We start from the raw sequence: 19,519 nt of genomic DNA, 5'->3' as shown, positions 1-19,519 counted from the left end.
AGAAAACTATTTTCTTCCCACGACTGACTTGAATCAAACAAGACACAGTAAAAAGACTGATACCTGACTTAAGGCAGCACTGACCTCTGTTTTAACTTTAATAACACCTTCCTCAGTCAGGGTGCTGGTCTCTATTACAGGGAATCCTTCAGACTGCAAATCTGTAAATATTTTCTGGGAATGCAAAGAAAAAATGAGAGACGTATTATTCATTTCCAGTTCCCTATGGAACAAACTGTACAGTTCTGCAAATGGAGGCTGCAAATGTAAACATCTGTAGCTGTTTCAAAGTCTTAAAAAACAGACATATCCTAAAAACAGTTATTTTCTTCATATTCTTCTATGATCAAGAAAACATGACATCAAACAGATGGTCGACCAGCGGCCCCCACAACTGTCCCCCACGGATGGTCGACCAGCGGCCCCCACATCTGTCCCCCACGGATGGTCGACCAGCGGCCCCCACATCTGTCCCCCACGAATGGTCGACCAGCGGCCCCACATCTGTCCCCACAACAGAGGCAATCAGAATAACGAACAACTACATGTTAATAACTGAGGGGGAGCTCCAGAGGGCATCACAGGAGTGACAGGCACCCTGGGGAGCAGAAAAACGCAAGACGATGAAATATAGCCCAAAGAAAACACCAGGGGCCAGGCACGGTGGCTCATGCCTGTAATCCCAGCCTTTGGGAGGCCGAGGCGGGTGGATCACGAGGTCAGGAGATCAAGGTCATCCTGGCTAACATGGTGAAACCCCATCTCTACTAAAAATACAAAAAATTAGCCAGGCATGGTGGCGGGCGCCTGTAGTCCCAGCTACTCAGGAGGCTGAGGCAGGAGAATGGCGTGAACCCGGGAGGCGGAGCTTGCAGTGAGCAGAGATCGCGCCACTGCACTCCAGCCTGGGCGACAGAGTGTGACTCGTCTTAAAACAAACAAACAAACAAACCAAAAAAAAAACGCTAGGCAGCCAGCAACCCACCCCACAGTTGGGATGCAACGGGACCCAGGAGAAGGTTCTCCCTACGGCGAGGGGGTAAGCAAGAGGATGGCAGCAGCCCCACCACCGCTCTGGACACCCACAGCCCTCACCACCGCTCTGGACACCCACAGCCCTCACCACCGGATCCCCCTGGCATCCTCACAGCTGTGCTCCCACACAGAAGGAGCTGACACTGGGCCCTGTCTGTTGGGCCCATGGGGCAGCTATACCCCGTCATCTTGGGACTGGAACTGCGGCCGGAGTATGTCTTGCTCAGGGGAAAGTGGCCACAGCTCCCCTTCATCCCTGAGGCTAAACTGCCTCCAAACTACCCAAACCTGGTGGCCCAACATCCCCAAGCCAGCTGCGAGCAGCTGTTACCCCCCTTCCTAGCAGGCCTTGGTGGAGGTGGAGCCCCTCCACCAGCCCTTGCTCCAGCACCCAACGGTACCCTGCCTCCTGGTAAACAGCACCGTGGCCTCTCAGGACACCCTTGTCTGCCTGGGCCGCCCAGAAGAGTCACAACCCTCAGGCCCAAGCTGAGCAGCCACACACCATGGGGAGGAGCTGACACTGTACTCCACACCCCAGGGAAACAGGGCAGGGGCTAAGCAGAGGCACCTGCCCCACCACGCGAACAGCTCCAGCACCTGCTCCCTGGAGCGGGACTAACTACAGTCTGAGCTGCAGAGTCACCACTCTTTCCGGGAAATGGAGTCACTGCTGTCCTCCTCCCTGTCCTCTAGGGCCCAAATGGCAGCTGGACTAGTCCATTCTAGGGTCCTTGCTGCCACCTCACCTGGCATCAGAGAGTCTGGGATACTGCTGGGCCCCACCATCCCAGGGTCCAGAGTTCCCCTCAAGCTGACACTAAGCCCTCCCTACTGGCTCAGGTTTCTGAAGTATAGCTCTACCCTGCTTCCCAGGCTCAAACCTCCAGAGTACGTCTTCCCTGGAGTCAGGCCAGGACTGTGCCCGGACCCCATGGGTGGAGTCACAGCTACAACCTTGCCCTGTGGGCTTAAGCTGCTAGGGGTGCTTCAGGATCAGAGATCCACCACAGAGAATAAACCTGCATCCCAAGGCCAGGCCATGATAGGTACACAAGACCCTAAGGCTAGGACCCCAGTCCCACAGCTACCCTGAGTACCTGTAGCTGAAACCCAGCACTGTGGCAGCTGCTTGCAGACCATGTCAGGCCTGACACCAAGAAAGGTCCCCTCAGATAAGTCCCCCATTGTGGGAAAAACAAGAATAGCAGGACCCCAAAAGCCCCTGACACCAAGGACATTAAAAACGTACACCACCACTGGCACAAACTTCCAGAGCTGAGGCCACTGAGCCACCCAGTTATTGCCAACATTTCATGGAGGTGAGGAAGCTTCACAGAAACAATGTCACTGCTCCTATCCAGAAAGTCACGGTTCCCTTCCCAAATGGCACAGCAAAACCCAAGTGAGGTGAAAGTCTCTCCATGAAAGCCACTCTAGAAGAAAGTATAAAAGAGGCTCTTGTTCTGCCAGATGCAGAGACATCAATGCAGGGACACAAGAAACATGAAAAATCAAGGAAATAAGAAATCATGAAAGGAATATTAACTCTTTAGGAACAGACTCTAATGAAAAGGAAATCAATGAATTGCCAGAAAGAGAATTCAAAATAATAACTTTTTTGAAGGAAACTCAATGAGAAACAAAATACAGATAGACAATTCAACAAAATCAGGAAAACAATTTCATGACATGAACAAGAACTTAAATTGAGACAGAAATTGTAAAAAAGAGTCAAACAGAAATCCTGTAGCTGAGGAATTCAATGGATGAGATAATACAATAGACAGTTTTAACAGCACACTGGATGAAGCAGAAAAAAATCTCTGTCATTTGAAACTACCTAGTGAGAGAGAAAAAAAAGCAGGAAGAATGAAAAAGAATGAAGGAAGCCTATAAGATTTACGGGACAACATTAAGTGAATACCTGTTGGCATTATGGGAGTTCAAGAAGGAGAAGAGACGGGAAAAGGCTTAGTAACCTATTTAATGAGATAGCTGAAAACTTTCCAAGACTGGAGAGAGGTATAGACATCTAAAACCAGGAAGTTCAAGGATTCCCAAATGGAGTCAGCCCAGAAAGGTCTTCCCCAAGGCACATTATAGTCAAACTGTCAAAAGTCAAATACAAAGGAAATTCTAAAAGCAGCTAGAGAAAAGCTTGAAGTCACATATAAGAAAATCCCCATTAGACTAACAGCAGATTTCTTTGCAGAAACCTTGCACGCCAGGAGAGAATGGGATGACATATATTCAAGGTGTTGAAGAAAAAAAAGAAGACTGCCAGCCAACTATATTACATCCAGCAAAGCTATCCTTCAGAAATAAGGGAGAAATAAATTCTTTCCGAGAAAAGCAAAAACTGAGAGAATTCGTCACTACTACACCAGCCTTACAAGATATACTTAAGAAAGTCCTACATCTGGAAGCAAAGACAATAATCACTATCATGAAAACATGAAAAAGTATCCAAGAAATTCACTTAACCTGTAAAGACACACATAGACTGAAAACGAAGGGATGCAAAAAGATATTCTACACAGATGGAAACTAAAAGCAAGTAGGAATAGCTATACTTCTATCAGATAAAGCAGATTTTAAGTCAAAAACAATAAAAAGAGACAAGAAGGTCATTATATAATAATAAAAGGGGTCAATAATATTTGGGGACATCAACATCAGACTCGCAACATTAGACAGATCCTAGGCAAAAAAGAATCAACAAATACTGGATTTAAAGTGCACTGTAGGCCAGGCGCAGTGGCTCACGCCTATAATCCCAACACTCTGGGAGGCCAAGGTGGGTGGATCACTTGAGGTCATAAATTCGAGACCAGCCTGGCCGACATGGTGAAACCCTCTCTACTAAAAATACAAAAAATTAGCTTGGTGTGGTGGTGCACGCCTGTAATCCCAGCTACTCAGGAGGCTGAGGCAGGAGAATCACTTGAAGCTCGGAGGCAGAGGCTGCAGTGAGCAGAGACCGTGCCACTGCACTCCAGCCTCGGTGACAGAGCGAGACTCGGTCTCAAAAAAAAATAAATCAAAAAAAAAAAAAAAAAAGTGCACTGTAGACCAAACATCTACAGAACATGTCACCCAACGGCTGCATAATACACATTCTTCTCCTCAGTCCATGAAACATTCTCCAGGATAGACCACATGTTAGGCCACAAAACAAATCTCATCAATTTTTAAAAACTGACAAGTATCTTTTCAGACCACAATGGAATAAAACTAGAAATCAATACCAAGAGAAACTTTCAAAACTGTAAAAAAAAAAAAAAAAACCCATGGGAATTATAAACATGTCCCAAAATGACCAATAGATCAATGAGGAAATGAAGGAAGAAATTAAGAAGGTGATGCTGACATTGCTGGTCCAGGACCACAATTTGAAAGCCACTCCACCAGTGCACGCTTCTAAAAGCATTTATCGTGAAGGATGCCTATTAAAAAGGGTTGTAGGATTCAATTAGTTTGAAAAATTATGTCCAACAATACTGCCTGCCTCTTGGAGAAAGCTAGCAGGCACGTCTCACTCATAGATCCAGATCCAGAAAGCCCCAAATTCCAAGATCCTCTTTCTCCTTCACTCAATCATTAGTTTCCAAACTCATTTAATCACAGAACCTGTTTTATGAAGTAACACCTGTGAGCACCCTTTTCCAACAGTTCTCTCCTAAGTAATCACATGTTCCAAAAGTCCAACCCATCAAATACAGATGCTTCTACACACTCAAGAACAAAGAATCCAGAAACCTATGTTTTCGTTTCAGTTTGCCAATAACTAGGTTTTTATTATGTCTTTTCACTAAACCACTGAGGATATTATCTCAACTATAAAGTACAATTGTGTACTAGTATTGTTAAAATTCCTTCATCTAAACTTTGGTTGTCTAAGATGAGAATTCAGAATTGGTAAGAAATATTCAAAATATTAACGTGATTTACCTGATCATCTTCAGAAAGTTCAGCTATTCTCTTCACATCACATTTGTTGGCTACAACTATGAGAGGCTAGGCAAGGAAGAAAAGTAATGAAATCATTATTCTCATACTGCAGGATACGAAGCAAAACACGAGTGACCACATATACCTTGTTGATGAAGAGAGGTCTGATGTTCTGGAAGAGTTCTAGCTGCTCCCTCAGCCCATGCCCACACTGCTCAGACAAATCCATCACATACAGGACTGCAGCACGGAGGTGGGCCAGGGCAGTGATGGCCTGCATCTCGATGGTGTTCCTATCCTCCAGAGGGTGGTCCAGGATCCCAGGAGTGTCTACAACCTAACACAGCCAGACCTTGTCACTGAAAGCACACTCACCCACGAGCTTCTCGTTCAGCACATCCCAGAAGTCACTCACACACGCCCAACCAGACCTAATAATCTTACAGGAGAATTGTATTAAAAAAAAAAAAAAGTAGGGCTGGGTGCGGTGGCTCACACCTGTAATCCCAGAACTCTGGGAGGCCAAGGCGGGTGGATCACGAGGTCAGATCAAGACCATCCTGGCTAACATGGCAAAACCCCATCTCTACTAAAAGTACAAAAAATTAGCTGGGCGTGGTGGCGGGCACCTGTAGTTCCAGCTACTCGGGAGGCTGAGGCAGGAGAATGGCGTGAACTGGGGAGGCAGAGCTTGCAGTGAGCCGAGATAGTGACACTGCACTCCAGCCTGGGCGACAGAGACTCCATCTCAAAGAAAAAAAAAAAAAAAAAAGTAGGTCTCCCAAACTGAACACCAGAAAGTAAACCAGTGACAAAAAAGTACATACTATTTAAACATCAAAAAAGGGAGGAGGAACCCTGTAGAGCTCAAAGAAATGCTAGCCATGACGCTGAGAGAAATGACTCCTCTTTTTACCAGTGACATCATAAAACACAAAAACTGGGATAACTGAGAACCCTCCCATGTCTTAGGAATTACTTTCTTCACAATTTATAAAATTAGAGTGTGGAAACATTGCTTCTTGCTTGTATTTATTTATTTTTTTTGAGACAGAGTTTCGCTCCTGTCGCCCAGGCTGGAGTGCAATGGCACAATCTCGGCTCACTGCAACCTCCACCTTCCGGGTTCAAGCGATTCTCCAGCCTCAGCCTTCCAAGTAGCTGGGATTACAGGCGCCCACCACCACGCTCAGCTAATTTTTGTATTTTTAGTAGAGACGGGGTTTCGCCATGTTGGCCAGGCCGATCTCGAACTTCTGACCTCACGTTAGCTGCCCGCCTTGGCCTCCCAAAGTGTTGGGATTACAGGCGCGAACCACCGTGCCCAGCCTGCTTCATGCTTTTAAACTGTATATATGCCATTTCTGATAACAGAGTTACAAATGACACAAAGATAATTTCATTTTATGTTAACAAAATACAGAAATCCACACTGGCAGCTGGCTGCCTCCCCTGAATTGTATCAGAGACATGCGGCCTGTTCTTGTGCATCCCGAGCTCAGACGAGTTTTCTTTATGATGACAGAGAAATTTCAAGTTCTTGATAAACCAAGATATTTGTTCTAAGACAAGACTCTCGCCAGGTGCAGTGTGACTCACACCTGTAATCCTAGCACTTTGGGAGGCCAAGACGGGCAGATCACCTGAACTCAGGAGTGCAAGACCGGCCTGGCCAACGTGGTGAAACCCACTCTCTACTAAAAAAACACAAAAATTGGCTGGTCGTGGTAGTGCGCACCTGTAATCCCTGCTACTTGAAAGGCTGAGGCAGGAGAATCGCTTGAACCTGGGAGGTGAAGGTTGCAGTGGACTGAGATCACGCCACTGCACTCCAGCCTGGGCAACAAGAGTGAGACTCCAACTCAAAATAAATAAATAAATAAATAAAGACAAGACTCTCACCTGCCAACGTAGATACTTATAATCCATGTGCCCAACAAACAGAGACTTGGTTGTGAACGCATAGGGCTGGACATCCACGTCTGCTCTCGTCACCTGGAACAACAGTGAGAACTTTCAGAATCACCTCATTTCCTCTGTGTACACATGGGATCTGGTGTGTTTTAACAAGACTAATTTTGCGTAGGAAAAAACCACAGAAGAAACCTCACATGATAAAACTGCATCAAACAGGAGCCTGGTACCTCTCCCTTTACACCACCAGGCCAAGGACTGGGGTACTAGGACAGCGTGAGGGCCGGCATTTGGAGGACAGCCACCACCTCCCCTCACCCTCCCACGTCCTGCCCGACCACCTGCAATGCCCGCAGAGCTCTTGATGATGACAGGAATGTTCTGTCTGCACTGTCCAAACCAGGCCACCAGTCACGCACTGCTAACGAACTTTCAGTATGTGGCTCATGTGACTGAGGAGTTGAAATTTTCATTTGGCTGAATTAAACTGCCATTTAAAAAGCCACCTGGCCCAGTGGCCACCAAATCGGCCACAGAGCACCGGCTCACTGTGGCGGGTTCAGAGCTGACAAGCATTTGAAACATCAGCAAGGACCCTGCAGAGCTTTGCTGGTCACCACATCACAGCAACCTGTAGACAAAATAAAACTCACAAATCTATCTCAAAGCAAAAGTGGCCTTAAGGCAGGGTGGAGTGGTTCATGCCTGTAATCCCAGCACTTCGGGAGGCTGAGGCAGGAGGATGGCTTGAGCTCGGGAGTTTGAGATCAGCCTGGGGAACACAGTGAGACTCCATTTCCACAAAAAACAAAAAAAATTAAACAGGTGCGATGGTGTGCACCTGTGGTCCCAGCTACTTGGGTGGCTGAGGTGGGAGGACTGTTTGGGCCCAGAAGGTTGAGCCTGCAGCGAGCCATGTCTGCACCACTGCACTTCAGCCTGGGCAACAGAGCGAGACCCTGTCTCAAAAAGAAAAAGTTTCAACAAAAAAAAAAAGATAAAAATTTTTTTAACTAAAAATAAAGTGATCTTGGCACTGAGTAAGCCATAAAATTTGACAATTTTCTTGGCACATGAGCTGTTGCTGGTTGTAAATTCACATTTTAAATGTTGCTTTGCCTCTTCCTGGGTCCCTGAAACTCAGCCAAATTTTCCTGAAGCACCAAATGACCGAGTCCCTTAAATGTTACGCTTATCTTAGTCAGTGAGCTCACCCAGGGAAAGAGCGACTCAGCACCATCCCTCTACTGGACCACATACAATTTCATGTGAAAGCTGACACAGCAACCAAGGTAACAGATCACTCAGATGCAGCTGCAGACGGGAAGACCCCAGCTGGGTGAGTGTCACCTGCCACCAGAGCCCCTCTGGCATAGCCATTCCAGGACTGGCCAACAACACCCAAGAAAACCTCTCCAGTTGTCAACAAAAATGCCCTTACATGTCTCAAATTCCTTAGAAATTATAGGACACACACAAGAACAAAAAGTAATGGCTTCTGTAATAGTAATATAAATGTAGATACAGGCAAAGTCAATCCTCTCCAAGAGGAACTCAGGCGTACTCAGGCACCGGGGCCTCCTGCAGACCAGGGCAGTGTTTACTCAAGGACCAACTCAGAGGCCAAAATTATTACCAAGGCCATCCTGAATCCCATGCCGTCAGAATACAGTAACACTGACCTAAAATAGTCAGATGATTTGCTTTACGGTAAAAACCAGACCAACCTTGTTGATGAAGCTGGACTTCCCAACATTTGGGTACCCACACAAAAGCAGGGTCCTGGTATTCGGATCAATGGTTGGCAAACGGGATAAATGCTGACGCACTAGGAAAAGTTCAAATTGAAAAATTAAGAAACTCGAAGTTTAAGATTTGCTTTAAATTTTCTTTTCAACTTAGTTACAGTCCAGGCCTGTGGTGATATTAATCTTACTCCAACTTTTGTAATGCAAAAGTGATGGAGAAAATAGTTGCAGAGAGTAATAGTATATACATAGTATATTCAATTGTTATTTCCAAAGTTTGGCTCCAGTAAGAATCATATTCCTCAGCCCTTCTAAGCCCATGTTTTAACTCATTAGGTGAAAGATGGGGCCAACAGCATGTCTGGAAGTGTCCAGACAATTCTCATTAGCAAGATGACATTAGGGAAACAGTGTACTTTGAAGCCTGCACGCCATGCCGCTCTGGCTACAACATGGGTTACTGCCATTCTGCCACCTCATCTGTAACAAACACGGCTCCAGGGTGGCACCCCCGGGCCATCATGACGACCACACAGATGTGTAGGAAAGCACCTGCAAAGCATCCAAGTACCATAAATTTTGTTAAAAATTATTTCTAAGATGCAGGAGGGAAAACAAAACCAAATGAGTCAAAATAATTTGTCATGTAAGAATACACACAAATAAATAAGCAAGTAATTGTTTCAATAGAATCCTACTACATTAATTCAGAAAGTCCTATTAAATAAAAGTATTTTTAAAAATAAAAAAGTCTAGCATTAGGAGATATACCTAATGCTAAATGACGAGTTAATGGATACAGCACACCAGCATGGCACATGTATACATATGTAACTAACCAGCACATTGAGCACATGTACCCTAGAACTTAAAGTATAATAATAATAAAATAAAACAATAAATAAAACGTGAAGAAATTAACCTCTTAGAATTGATAAAATATGTTAATATAATAATCCAGTATACTTTAGAGAAGAATCTGGGATTAGATAATTTTTACTGTAGTTTATACAAGAAGCTCAGAGTCTGAAGTAAACAAGAGGTCTCCATCTATAAAGGGGTTCTATACATGGCATCATCTTTGAGAATGAATTCAGGAAATAAAGTCATAGAGAAAATCTGGTTTAAAAAATAAATAAATAAAATAAAAAAATTAAAAAGTCAATAATAAACTTTGAGCCACCTTAGTTTTTATACTTTTCAGTATTTTCTCATGACTTTTTTGTCTGTGCCTTACCTATTAAATATGAAATATATAAATTTTCTTATCAGTGCTATTGATTTGTAAGTATTTTAAGTGCTAGCACTTTTTCAATAAAAACCAGCCTATTACTGTTTCTCACAGGTAAAGCTAGGAAAAATAACTGACCCCGTCATCTCCAAAATACAACAAAAACAGACATCTTAAGCCCTCAACAAGGACGCATCCTCTCAGTAGGATGCTAACACGGTTCCTGCAGACGCATGACAAGTACCTTGCTCCAAATACTCCAAACTCTGCTTCTGCCTCTTGATCACCGTGCACATCCGTCCCAGGGCCGCACGCTTCAGCTGTTTGCAGCGGTAGAGAGAGTCGCCGTACTTCATCAGTCGCACATAATCTTTAGCAACACTATAAAAAATAAAAAATATTAGCTTTTTTCCACTTTCGATAACTTAAAAGACACTACAGTAAAAAAGTACCTTACTTGTCCACTAAATTTTTAGCAATATTTATTTGCCCCAGAGCCAACTTGTAATGATCCTTGTCGTAGAGAATATTCATCAAATCGGCATAGAACGGATGAATATCCTGTAACAAACAAACAAAAGCACACCATGGTCACTTTGGGCCAGCAGTTTCTCATCCCTACATAGAAGCACCATTTGAAGAACAATTTCTTTCCCTCTCCCTTCAAGCCTGCAGTGTCTCCTCCCCAGTTCCCTCTCCTGGCCAGGGGCCCTGTCTATTTAGTCCTCTGAGAAAACAAGCCTCAGAAGGGAGGCGGGTGCCAATGGTCACGGCTCCCACCCACCTCGCTCCCAGTGCAGTGGTGGAGCTGTGCGACCCAGCAATGACCAGCCCCCGACCCTGCATGTACCCTTCCTGTTGCTCAGGAACTCAGCCCTAGAAATTCTTCCCTTCACCTGACTATTCCCATCAGCCTAAAAATTTGCCGTTATTTCTCAATCTTTAGGAAAAACATTAAAAATTTCCATAGCCCCAAAATCCTTCCAATTCCATTCCCTCTCTTTGCTCCCAAGAGACGCTGTGTCTCTCCTCTCCTCCCGCTCTTGAACCCACTCTCCAGAAGTCTGTGTCCACCACTCCATGTAAATAGCCTACAAGCTCACCAAGGACCTCCCAATGCCCAATTCTGTCTTTATCTCACAGACCTCTTGAAGCGCTGCGGGCTGGCCATGCATCCTGCCTGTAGTATTCTCCTCACAGCTTCCAGGTGGAGAGTCTGACCCCTCTAAGCCCTGTGCTGGCTACTGCTCACAGCTCTACCCCAAACATTCATGCTCCCCACAGCACCCTTCTTCCTACATTCCCTTCCAAGGTAATCTCAGACAGATTTAAATGTCGTCTACATTTTACTAATGCATTTTAAATCACCAGGCCAGCATCTCCTGAGATATCTCACCAGTGCATATAAACTCGACCCTTGACTACCATCTCCAATCCCACGTCCCAGTGTTCACCTCCCTACCCTGTCTCACCTCCTGGGTCTCCTGCTTCTTTGACTACAGGCCTGACACCCTCTCCCCACACAGATACTCCCTATTCCCTTCTATGGCTTCATTGCATTCATCTGACACGCTATTTACTGTCTTTTCTCTACCAGAAGGAGAGCAGCAACCTTTACCACCTCTGGATCCCTAGTGCTCAGAACAGTACCTGACAGACAATAAGCATTCAGTGAACGACAACTTAATATCTAACCCTCCACTCTGAAGCTGTTCTCAGATAACTAGTCCTGGCTTTAAAAGGAGTAATAGAATGTTAATACATTTGAACTCTCCTACCTCTGATGGCTATAACACTGAGGATGAAAAAGACAAAACTTCTTAAAAAGAACCACAAAAATCTGATACTAAGTAGATCAAAATATGTTGTTGGCTAAAATCAAATGTTTCCTAATATCAAATCAAATCAAATGTTTCCTAATATCAAATGAGAATAATCTCATTCTTGGCCAGGCACTGTGGCTCACGCCTGTAATCCCAGCACTTTGGGAGGCCAAGGCAGGCAGATCACCTGAGGTCAGGAGTTCGAGACCAGCCTGGCCAACATGGAGAAACCTCGTCTCTACTAAAAAAACACAAAAATTAGCCAGACATAGTGGCACATGCCTGTAATCCCAGCTACTCGGGAGGCTGAGGTGGGAGAATCACTTGAACCTAGAAGGAGGTTACAGTGAGCTGAGATCACGCCATTATACTCCAGCCTGGGCAACAGAACAAGACTCTGTCTCAAAAACACAAACAAAAAAACAAAAAATCTCATTTTATCACTTTCTTCACCCCCAGGTACCCTCTAGTACCTGACCTTTCCCAAGAAACCATTCACTCATTCAACAAACATCTACTGAGCAACTGTGTCAAATCCTAGATAGATACAACCTAAGTGTCTGTCCTCTAGCAAGAATTTTTGTATTTTATTTTAAGCACTTCTGTATTTTAAAAATAAGCCATTATTGGCTGGGTGCGGCGGCTCACACCTGTAATCCCAGCACTTTGGGAGGCCAAGGCAGGCGGATCACCTGAGGTCAGGAGTTCGAGACAAACCTGGCCAACATGGTGAAACCCTGTCTCTACTAAAAATAAAAAACTAGCCAGGCGTGGTGGTGGGCACCTGTAATCCCAGCTACTTGGGAGGCTGAGGCAGGAGAATCGCTTGAACCTGGGAGGTGGAGGTTGCAGTGAGCCGAGATTGCGAGACTCCGGCTTTAAAAAAAAAAAAGCCATTATAACTTGTTTAAATACGAAGTACTGTCACAGAAGCCAAATGTTTCTCTCTGCCTACACCTGCCTTCAGGGACTATTCTGGGGCAACGGCAGATTTAGGCTTTGAGACTATACTGCTGATCCCCACGTCTTTCACAACCTCAATTAACCTTGCAACCGCATTACCCCACACGTGGTGTCATAAGGCTTTGTTAGTTTGCCAAGCAGTTTCTGCTCTTGCTTTTCTACAGCTAAAGAAATAGGCAGACTGGGCATGGTGGCTCATGCCTGTAATCCCAGCACTTTGGGAGGCTGAGGCAGGTAGATCATTTGAGGTCAGGAGTTCAAGACCAGCCTGGCCAACATGGTGAAACCCCGTCTCTACTAAAAATACAAAAATTAGTCAGGCGTGGTGGTATACACCTGTAATCCCAGCTACACGGGAGGCTGAGGCACAAGAATTGCTTGAATCCAGAAGGTAGAGACTTCAGTGAGCCAAGATCGCGCCACTGCACTCCAGCCCGGGCAACAACAGAGTGAGACTCAGTCCCCCCCCCCCCAAAAAAAGAAAAAAAGAAACAGGCAAACTGCAATGTGCAGCAGAGAAAGGAGCTCAAGGTTTCTGGCTTCATTCAAAAGTCACAGCTCCCATGTGATCTCTTCTTGCCAAAGAAGAAAACAGTCAGTGCTGAACTGACCGTCATCAGCTGATGAAGCAACAAGATCACAAACAGTGGTGGATCTTACGCCACTGACCCAAGCTGAGCCCAGAGGAAAAAAAAACCCTTGGAAAGAAGGTGGAGGAGATGAAGCCAGACAACCAGTGAGCTGCTAGCTTCTGTGTTCATAACCCACAGCTATCATGAACACTTGGGTTGGCATCTGCAAGCCCAGGGTTTACACAGAAAGCCTGAGAAGACAGCTTCGGGCCTCCTTAGGTGGGGTTTGGTTGGAGGAAAGAAAGAATACTAGGGGATCAAAAAACCCAAATTCTGTTCTCACTTTTATTAATTCAACAAATTAGTTCTTTGCTACTAACTTACTGAGTAATCTAAGTCAATTATTTTGTTTCCTTTTCTGTCAAATGAGTACACCAAACTGGTTAAACGCTGGTTCTCTGAAGGCTCATATTTACATAACCATAGAAGTCCCCCAAGTCACTTACATCCAATTTAGGGAAATCTGTTAGAATTTGTGAAAGTCTATCATGGTAATTCTGTTGAGTAAATTTGACTTTTCTCATGTAAAAATGTCTAATGCGATGTATTTGGTAATGTTTATGAATAACGGTTGGAGTCTTTCGTTGAGTCTTCGACAACGTGAGGTCTATAAAGTCCTGCAATTAAAGAAAATAAAACATAATTACATCAAAAGTGTCTACTTTTCATCCATTTACTTGAAACCTTGTTGTTGTTTTTTTTTATTTTTATTTTTTGAGATGGAGTCTCGCTCTGTCGCCCAAGCTGGAGCGCAGTGACGCGATCTCGGCTCACTGCAAGCTCCGCCTCCCGGGTTCACGCCGTTCTCCTGCCTCAGCCTCCGGAGTAGCTGGGACTACAGGCGCCCGCCACCACACCCAGCTAATTTTTTGCATTTTTAGTAGAGACGGGGTTTCACCATGTTAGCCAGGATGGTCTTGATATCCTGACCTCGTGATCCACCTGCCTCGGCCTCCCAGAGTGCTGGGATTACAGGCGTGAGCCACCATGCCCGGCCCTGAAACCTTCTTAAAACACTAATATCTTACAGTACTACATATTTTAAATTACAAAAATTTACTAACTAAACGTTTTATGTACAACCTTGTTCATCTTGAAACACATGGCTGCTAAGATAAATTTTATGCCATACTTCTTGATGCTATCTTAATTTCCAAACACCTAAGAACCTTTGAAACTTAAATAATCAGAGAACTCAAACCATAAATTAGAAAAAATAGTTGAGAAAAAGAAACAATCCTCCCATTTCTTTATGCATACCTTTCTTTGACTTTGAAAGTACATAAAATAACAGGTAAAACTAAAATCCACTGTTTATAATTTCCGAAGAGATGGAAGGGAACTATGTGAGGAGATGAAGGATTTTTGCATGAGTTACCCAGTGCAAAGAGTCAGCACTTCTCTTTAACAAGGATCCGATCCCCAGGATTCCTAAATCCAATGTATCTAGCCACACAATATTACTTGATCTTTTTTCTTGAACACTTTGATTAATTCAACAATTTGATTAACTCAATATTATTTCATACAAAGGTTGTTAGGGATACTTGGGTGCTGAAGATAATGAACAAGATACTGTCCCTTCCTTCATGGAATTCAGGGTCCAGTGACAGAAGTAAACAGGTGGGCACAACACAGTCTCCCAAGTATTGCACTATGAGGGGCACGCACAGTCTCCCCTCTGGGCCTACAAGTGAGACAAGTAAATGGGTGATCACAACAGTCTGCCAAGTACTATGAGGGAAACACACGGTCTCCCCTCTGGGCCCACACAAGTTCTTCTCTACATTCTTCTACACCTAATGGCGTTCACACATCCTGAAGGGGGACCAAGTCAAAGGTTACCTACTTCATAAGGTTCCCCCTGACTCTCCAACTTACCACAGCTAACCACACTCTTCTCCTCTCCCAATTCATGTGTATCCTCCATGATAACAATGGTTTATTTCTAGTACGGTCATACGAGATGCGACTTACCCCTCTTTTTTTTTTTTTTGAGACGGAGTCTTGCTCTGTTGCTCAGGCTGGAGTGCAGTGGCGCGATCTTGGCTCACTGCAAGCTCCGCCTCCTGGGTTCACGCCATTCTCCTGCCTCAGCCTCCCCAGCAGCTGGGACTACAGGCGCCCACCACCACACCCAGCTGATTTTTTTGTATTTTTAGTAGAGACGGGGTTTCACCGTGTTAGCCAGGATGGTCTCGATCTCCTGACCTCGTGATCCGCCCGCCTCGGCCTCCCAAAGTGCTGGGATTACAGGCGTGAGCCACCGCGCCCGGCCTCGACTTACCCCTCTTGAAAATGACTTCCAAAGAGGCAGGTATTTTATCTAATGCCTTTTTTTAACACAGTACCCGATGCACAGGACAGGCACTCACTCAACATCTTCTAAAATGAACTGAATACAATACTTTCCTGACGTGATTTTTTTTTTTTTTTTACTTCCAATCACCAAACAATTACCATCACCCATCTTTTAGATAAGTAAAGTCATCTGTTCTCTAAAAATACAAATCTCACTCCACAGAAGACGGATGGTGTATAATATATTCTAAAGTTCTCCACATAAGTCAATAACATGAACAAAGTTCATATAATCCAAAGAGCAAATTCCTTCAACAAACTTGAGAGATGGTTGACCAAAAATACAAATAAGACATGACTCCTGCACTCTAAAATACTACAATCTGGCTGGGCGCGGTAGCTCATGCCTGTAATCCCAACACTTTGGGAGGCTGAGGCAAGTGGATCACTTGAGATCAGGAGTTCAAGACCAGTCTGGCCAACATGGTGAAACCCCATCTCTACGGAAAATACAAAAATTAGCCAGGCCTGGTGGCGCGCGCCTGTAATCCCAGCTACTCGGGAGGCTGAGGCAGGAGAATCACCTGAACCTAGGAGGCGGAGGCTGCAGTCAGCCAGGATCATACCACTGCGCTCCAACCGGGGCAACAGAGCAAGACTCCATCTCAAAAAGAAAGAAAGAAAATACTACAATCGATCAAGAGATGTGACAGAACGCCTGTAATCCCTGTTACTCGGGAGGCTGAAGCAGGAGAATCGCTTGAACGCGGGAGGTGGAGGTTGCAGTGAGCCGAGACCGCGCTCCAGCCTGGGAAACAAGAGCGAAAAACTCTGTCTCAAAAAAAAAAAAAAAAAAAAAAAAGTTCTAATACTCAACACTTGTTGACTCATTCTTGCCACACCAACCAACGTTGTAAAAATTTAGTCTGGGCTTACTATGGTCTGAAAAAGAACAGGTATTCCCAAATCTAACAATGAAAGAGAATGACTTAAAAATTAAAAAACGTTAAATCACGAGAACAACGAACCGAGGATTCCTGAGAGGGGAGGGGGCTACGCCAAACCCAGAATCCGAAGGCTCATCACGCACCACGGAACGCTTCCTCCCTCACATGTCGGGGTCCCCCTCCACTCGCCCACATCGTCACCCGGGGCCCCTCCAGGGAACCCTACTCTGGGTGTACCCCGATCTCTGGGGGCCCTCAGTCTTTGGGTGGACCACGGTCTTAGGTGGACCCCGGTCTCTGGGGGATCCGATCTCTGGTGGACCCCGGATTCTGCTGGGGGAGGGGAAATGATACCGAGTACGCGGCCAGACGGTCGGGCCCAGGAGCGGGGGGTGGGCGAGCGGAAGGCGACCGCTCTCCCACGGCTACAGGCCCGGACCCTCCCTGGGGACCCAGCTAAGGAGAAGGCGAAACTCGCAGTGGCCCTCCCGGAGCCGCCTACCTTGGCGGACGGCACCACCGTAATTTTCTTGAAGTTGTAATGCGCCATGCCGGCTGCCGTATGCACGCGGGTACTTGGCACTCCCGGAACTTCCGCCGTCGGGCGCGGGTGGTACTACAACTGTCGGGCGCCTAAGGTACGTCACTTCCGGGAGCTCAGCCAAACGTGTCTTGCGTGGTCTATGGCGCTTTCCGCGTCGCACAGCGCACCCTCCCGGCCTGGAGGTTCGCCACGGAGGGCGTGTGGGGGCCCCAGGAGCGAGGGTGCAGGGGAGAGGACGCCCGGGTTTTAGGGGGAGCGCGGAGACTACATTCCTGCTGAGTAAAGCGGGGGCTTCCGACAGACTGCCCTGCGGGTTTCTGGAGCGGGTTCAGGCCCCCAGCCACCCGCCCTGGGCCAGGGTTCGAGGGTTCTGGGTCTTGGGATTTGGAGGTTGCGGGGCTTTGGAGTCCAGAGGGTCTAGGGGATCCGGGAGTCTGGGGGTCCTGGGTCGCGGCGAGCCCCGCAGAGGAGCAGGAAGCCGCGCGTGCGGGGCGTGCCCAGGCTCTGGGTGTGGAGCAGGTGACGCCCCCACCCCGGCCTCGCGCGTGGGACCTGATCCCGGGCCGTGGTGAGGAGGCCCTCGCGGCTTCCCTGCAGCCCTCCTTTCTCGTGCTTGTTAAATCCCAAAACGGGCGGAGAAGGGAAAGCCTGATCTAAAGAAAAAGAGGTGCAGCTGGTTCCGCACAGTGCCTTAGGAGAGCCAAGGGAACAGTTGCGAGAGACAGTCCTGTGGGGTCCAACTGAGGAGAAGGTTGATGAGGATGGAGCCTTTACTGCTTTAATGTTTGTGAATAGAGTGGCCGCTCCCTTTGGGAACCCAGGGCCACATCCTTTAAATTAAACGTTAGGTAGGGCTGACTCAGTCAAGCAGTGTTCAGAGCTGTTGACTATATATTAACTCGTTTAATTTCTGCAACAGCCTCATGAAGTGCGTGGGGAAACAAAGGCACACAAGGCTCGAAAGCACCCCGTGGTTGTGCAGCTAACAAGCTAACAGGCAGCAGAGGTGGGCTTTGAACCCAGGCAGCCTGGCTCCAGCAAACCTGCTTCTAACCATTAGCTATACTGCTTCTCACGCATCTGGGATGCCCCCCACTCTCCAATCCTTTTAAACAAGTCCTATTATTCTTACGCGAAAATACCTCTCATAAATTCCCAGCATTCCAATATTGAAAATCATTCTGAGTCATGCTTTTCTCATCTATTAACTATGCTTCCATTTTTGTGTCACAAGGCGGATAAGCATACCTCCTACATCTTTGTGGCACTTCTAAAGGAAGCTTCTAGGGTAATTAGGATTTGCTGGCTATGATCATTTGCCAAACCACAGGACAGTTCTGGCCACCATTTCTGAGATTAGCAAAGCTATGCTCATACTTATTGCCCTTTCTTTTAGGTTCTTGTATGTTTCCTCAACCTCTCCCACTTTCTCTCACTCTGATACAGCCAGTTCCTCTTTTTCTTTTAATCCGGTATTTAGATAAGTCCAGTCAATACTTTGCTTCAGATGGGCGCAAACATCCTTTCTTTAATTCTTTTTTTTTTTTGAGACGGAGTCTCACTCTGTCGCGCAGGCTGGAGCGCAGTGGCGCGATCTCAGCTCACTGCAACCTCCGCCTCCAGGGTTCAAGCCATTCTCCTGCCTCAGCCTCCCGAGTAGCTGGGATTACAGGCACCTGCCACTACTCCCGGCTAATATTTTGTATTTTTAGTAGAGACAGGGTTTTACCATATTAGCCAGGCTGGTCTCAAACCCTGACCTCAAGTGATCCACCCGCCTTGGCCTCCCAAAGTGCTGAGATTACAGGCATGAGCCACCTGCTTTTAACTTGTTCAGCTACAAAGGCATGTCTGTGAATGCACAACCATAATGACTCATCATGGCCCCAGAGCTATAACAATGATAAGGTACCAAGCATCTTACACCATGTGTGCGTTGATGAGAATCAACATCCTTGCCTGTTCTTGTGATTTTCTGGCTGAGTATAGCTTCTTGGGGGCAAGTATGTGTTCTACACCACTAGGAGAAGTTTCTCTATCATACACTTCTGGGCCTCTCTGGGGAAGCCAAACTCTAAAGGCCTTTTCTGAGGAGTGTCGGAAATGCTGCGTGCAGTAAGAGGCACACTGCCAGTTCCTGACTGTGTTAACAGATGTTCCAGCTACCAGGACGCCTCCGAGTGTGTACCTTGTGACAGAGAAAGGTACTTGTCAGCTGTACTAAAGGATGCTCTCAAGGGTACTCTGCAAAGCTTCTGACTGTGAGGCACTTCTCAGTAAAAAGCTTTGTTTTTCAGACCTTTTTATTTTGTGGGCTTGGTCTTTTCTGTTTTACCTTCTCGTTGCTGTAATTCTGATGGATGAAAGGTACATTTTGCAGAACTGAACTTCCTGCCTGAAAGGAGCCTTTACATGGGGATTAGCCAT

General features: G+C 46.1%; 1 protein-coding gene across 2 annotated transcripts in view; it reads right to left on the bottom strand.

Annotated features, from left to right (window-relative positions):
* GTPBP4 (GTP binding protein 4) overlaps nt 1–18,613 on the bottom strand; it is a 29,617-nt gene extending 11,004 nt beyond the window's left edge. The window contains exons 1-9 of one of the 2 annotated variants that reach the window (XM_054436871.2): nt 17,051–18,613; nt 13,747–13,917; nt 10,340–10,443; nt 10,127–10,263; nt 8,631–8,731; nt 6,892–6,984; nt 5,135–5,326; nt 4,990–5,055; nt 85–174 (exon numbers count right to left, since the gene is read on the bottom strand). In XM_054436871.2, coding sequence (XP_054292846.1) covers nt 85–174; nt 4,990–5,055; nt 5,135–5,326; nt 6,892–6,984; nt 8,631–8,731; nt 10,127–10,263; nt 10,340–10,443; nt 13,747–13,917; nt 17,051–17,098 — 1,002 coding nt within the window. In that variant the 5' untranslated portion in view covers nt 17,099–18,613. The remainder of the gene's footprint in view (nt 1–84; nt 175–4,989; nt 5,056–5,134; nt 5,327–6,891; nt 6,985–8,630; nt 8,732–10,126; nt 10,264–10,339; nt 10,444–13,746; nt 13,918–17,050) is intronic. The other variant, XM_063669490.1, reaches the window with a different exon arrangement.
* Nucleotides 18,614–19,519: the final 906 nt, after the last annotated feature.

This window comes from Pongo pygmaeus, chromosome 8, assembly GCF_028885625.2.
Source record: "Pongo pygmaeus isolate AG05252 chromosome 8, NHGRI_mPonPyg2-v2.0_pri, whole genome shotgun sequence".
Classification (NCBI taxonomy): Eukaryota; Metazoa; Chordata; class Mammalia; order Primates; family Hominidae; genus Pongo; species Pongo pygmaeus.
Note: the sequence above shows the minus strand (reverse complement) of the source record. Positions and strands in the feature narration are given on the sequence as shown.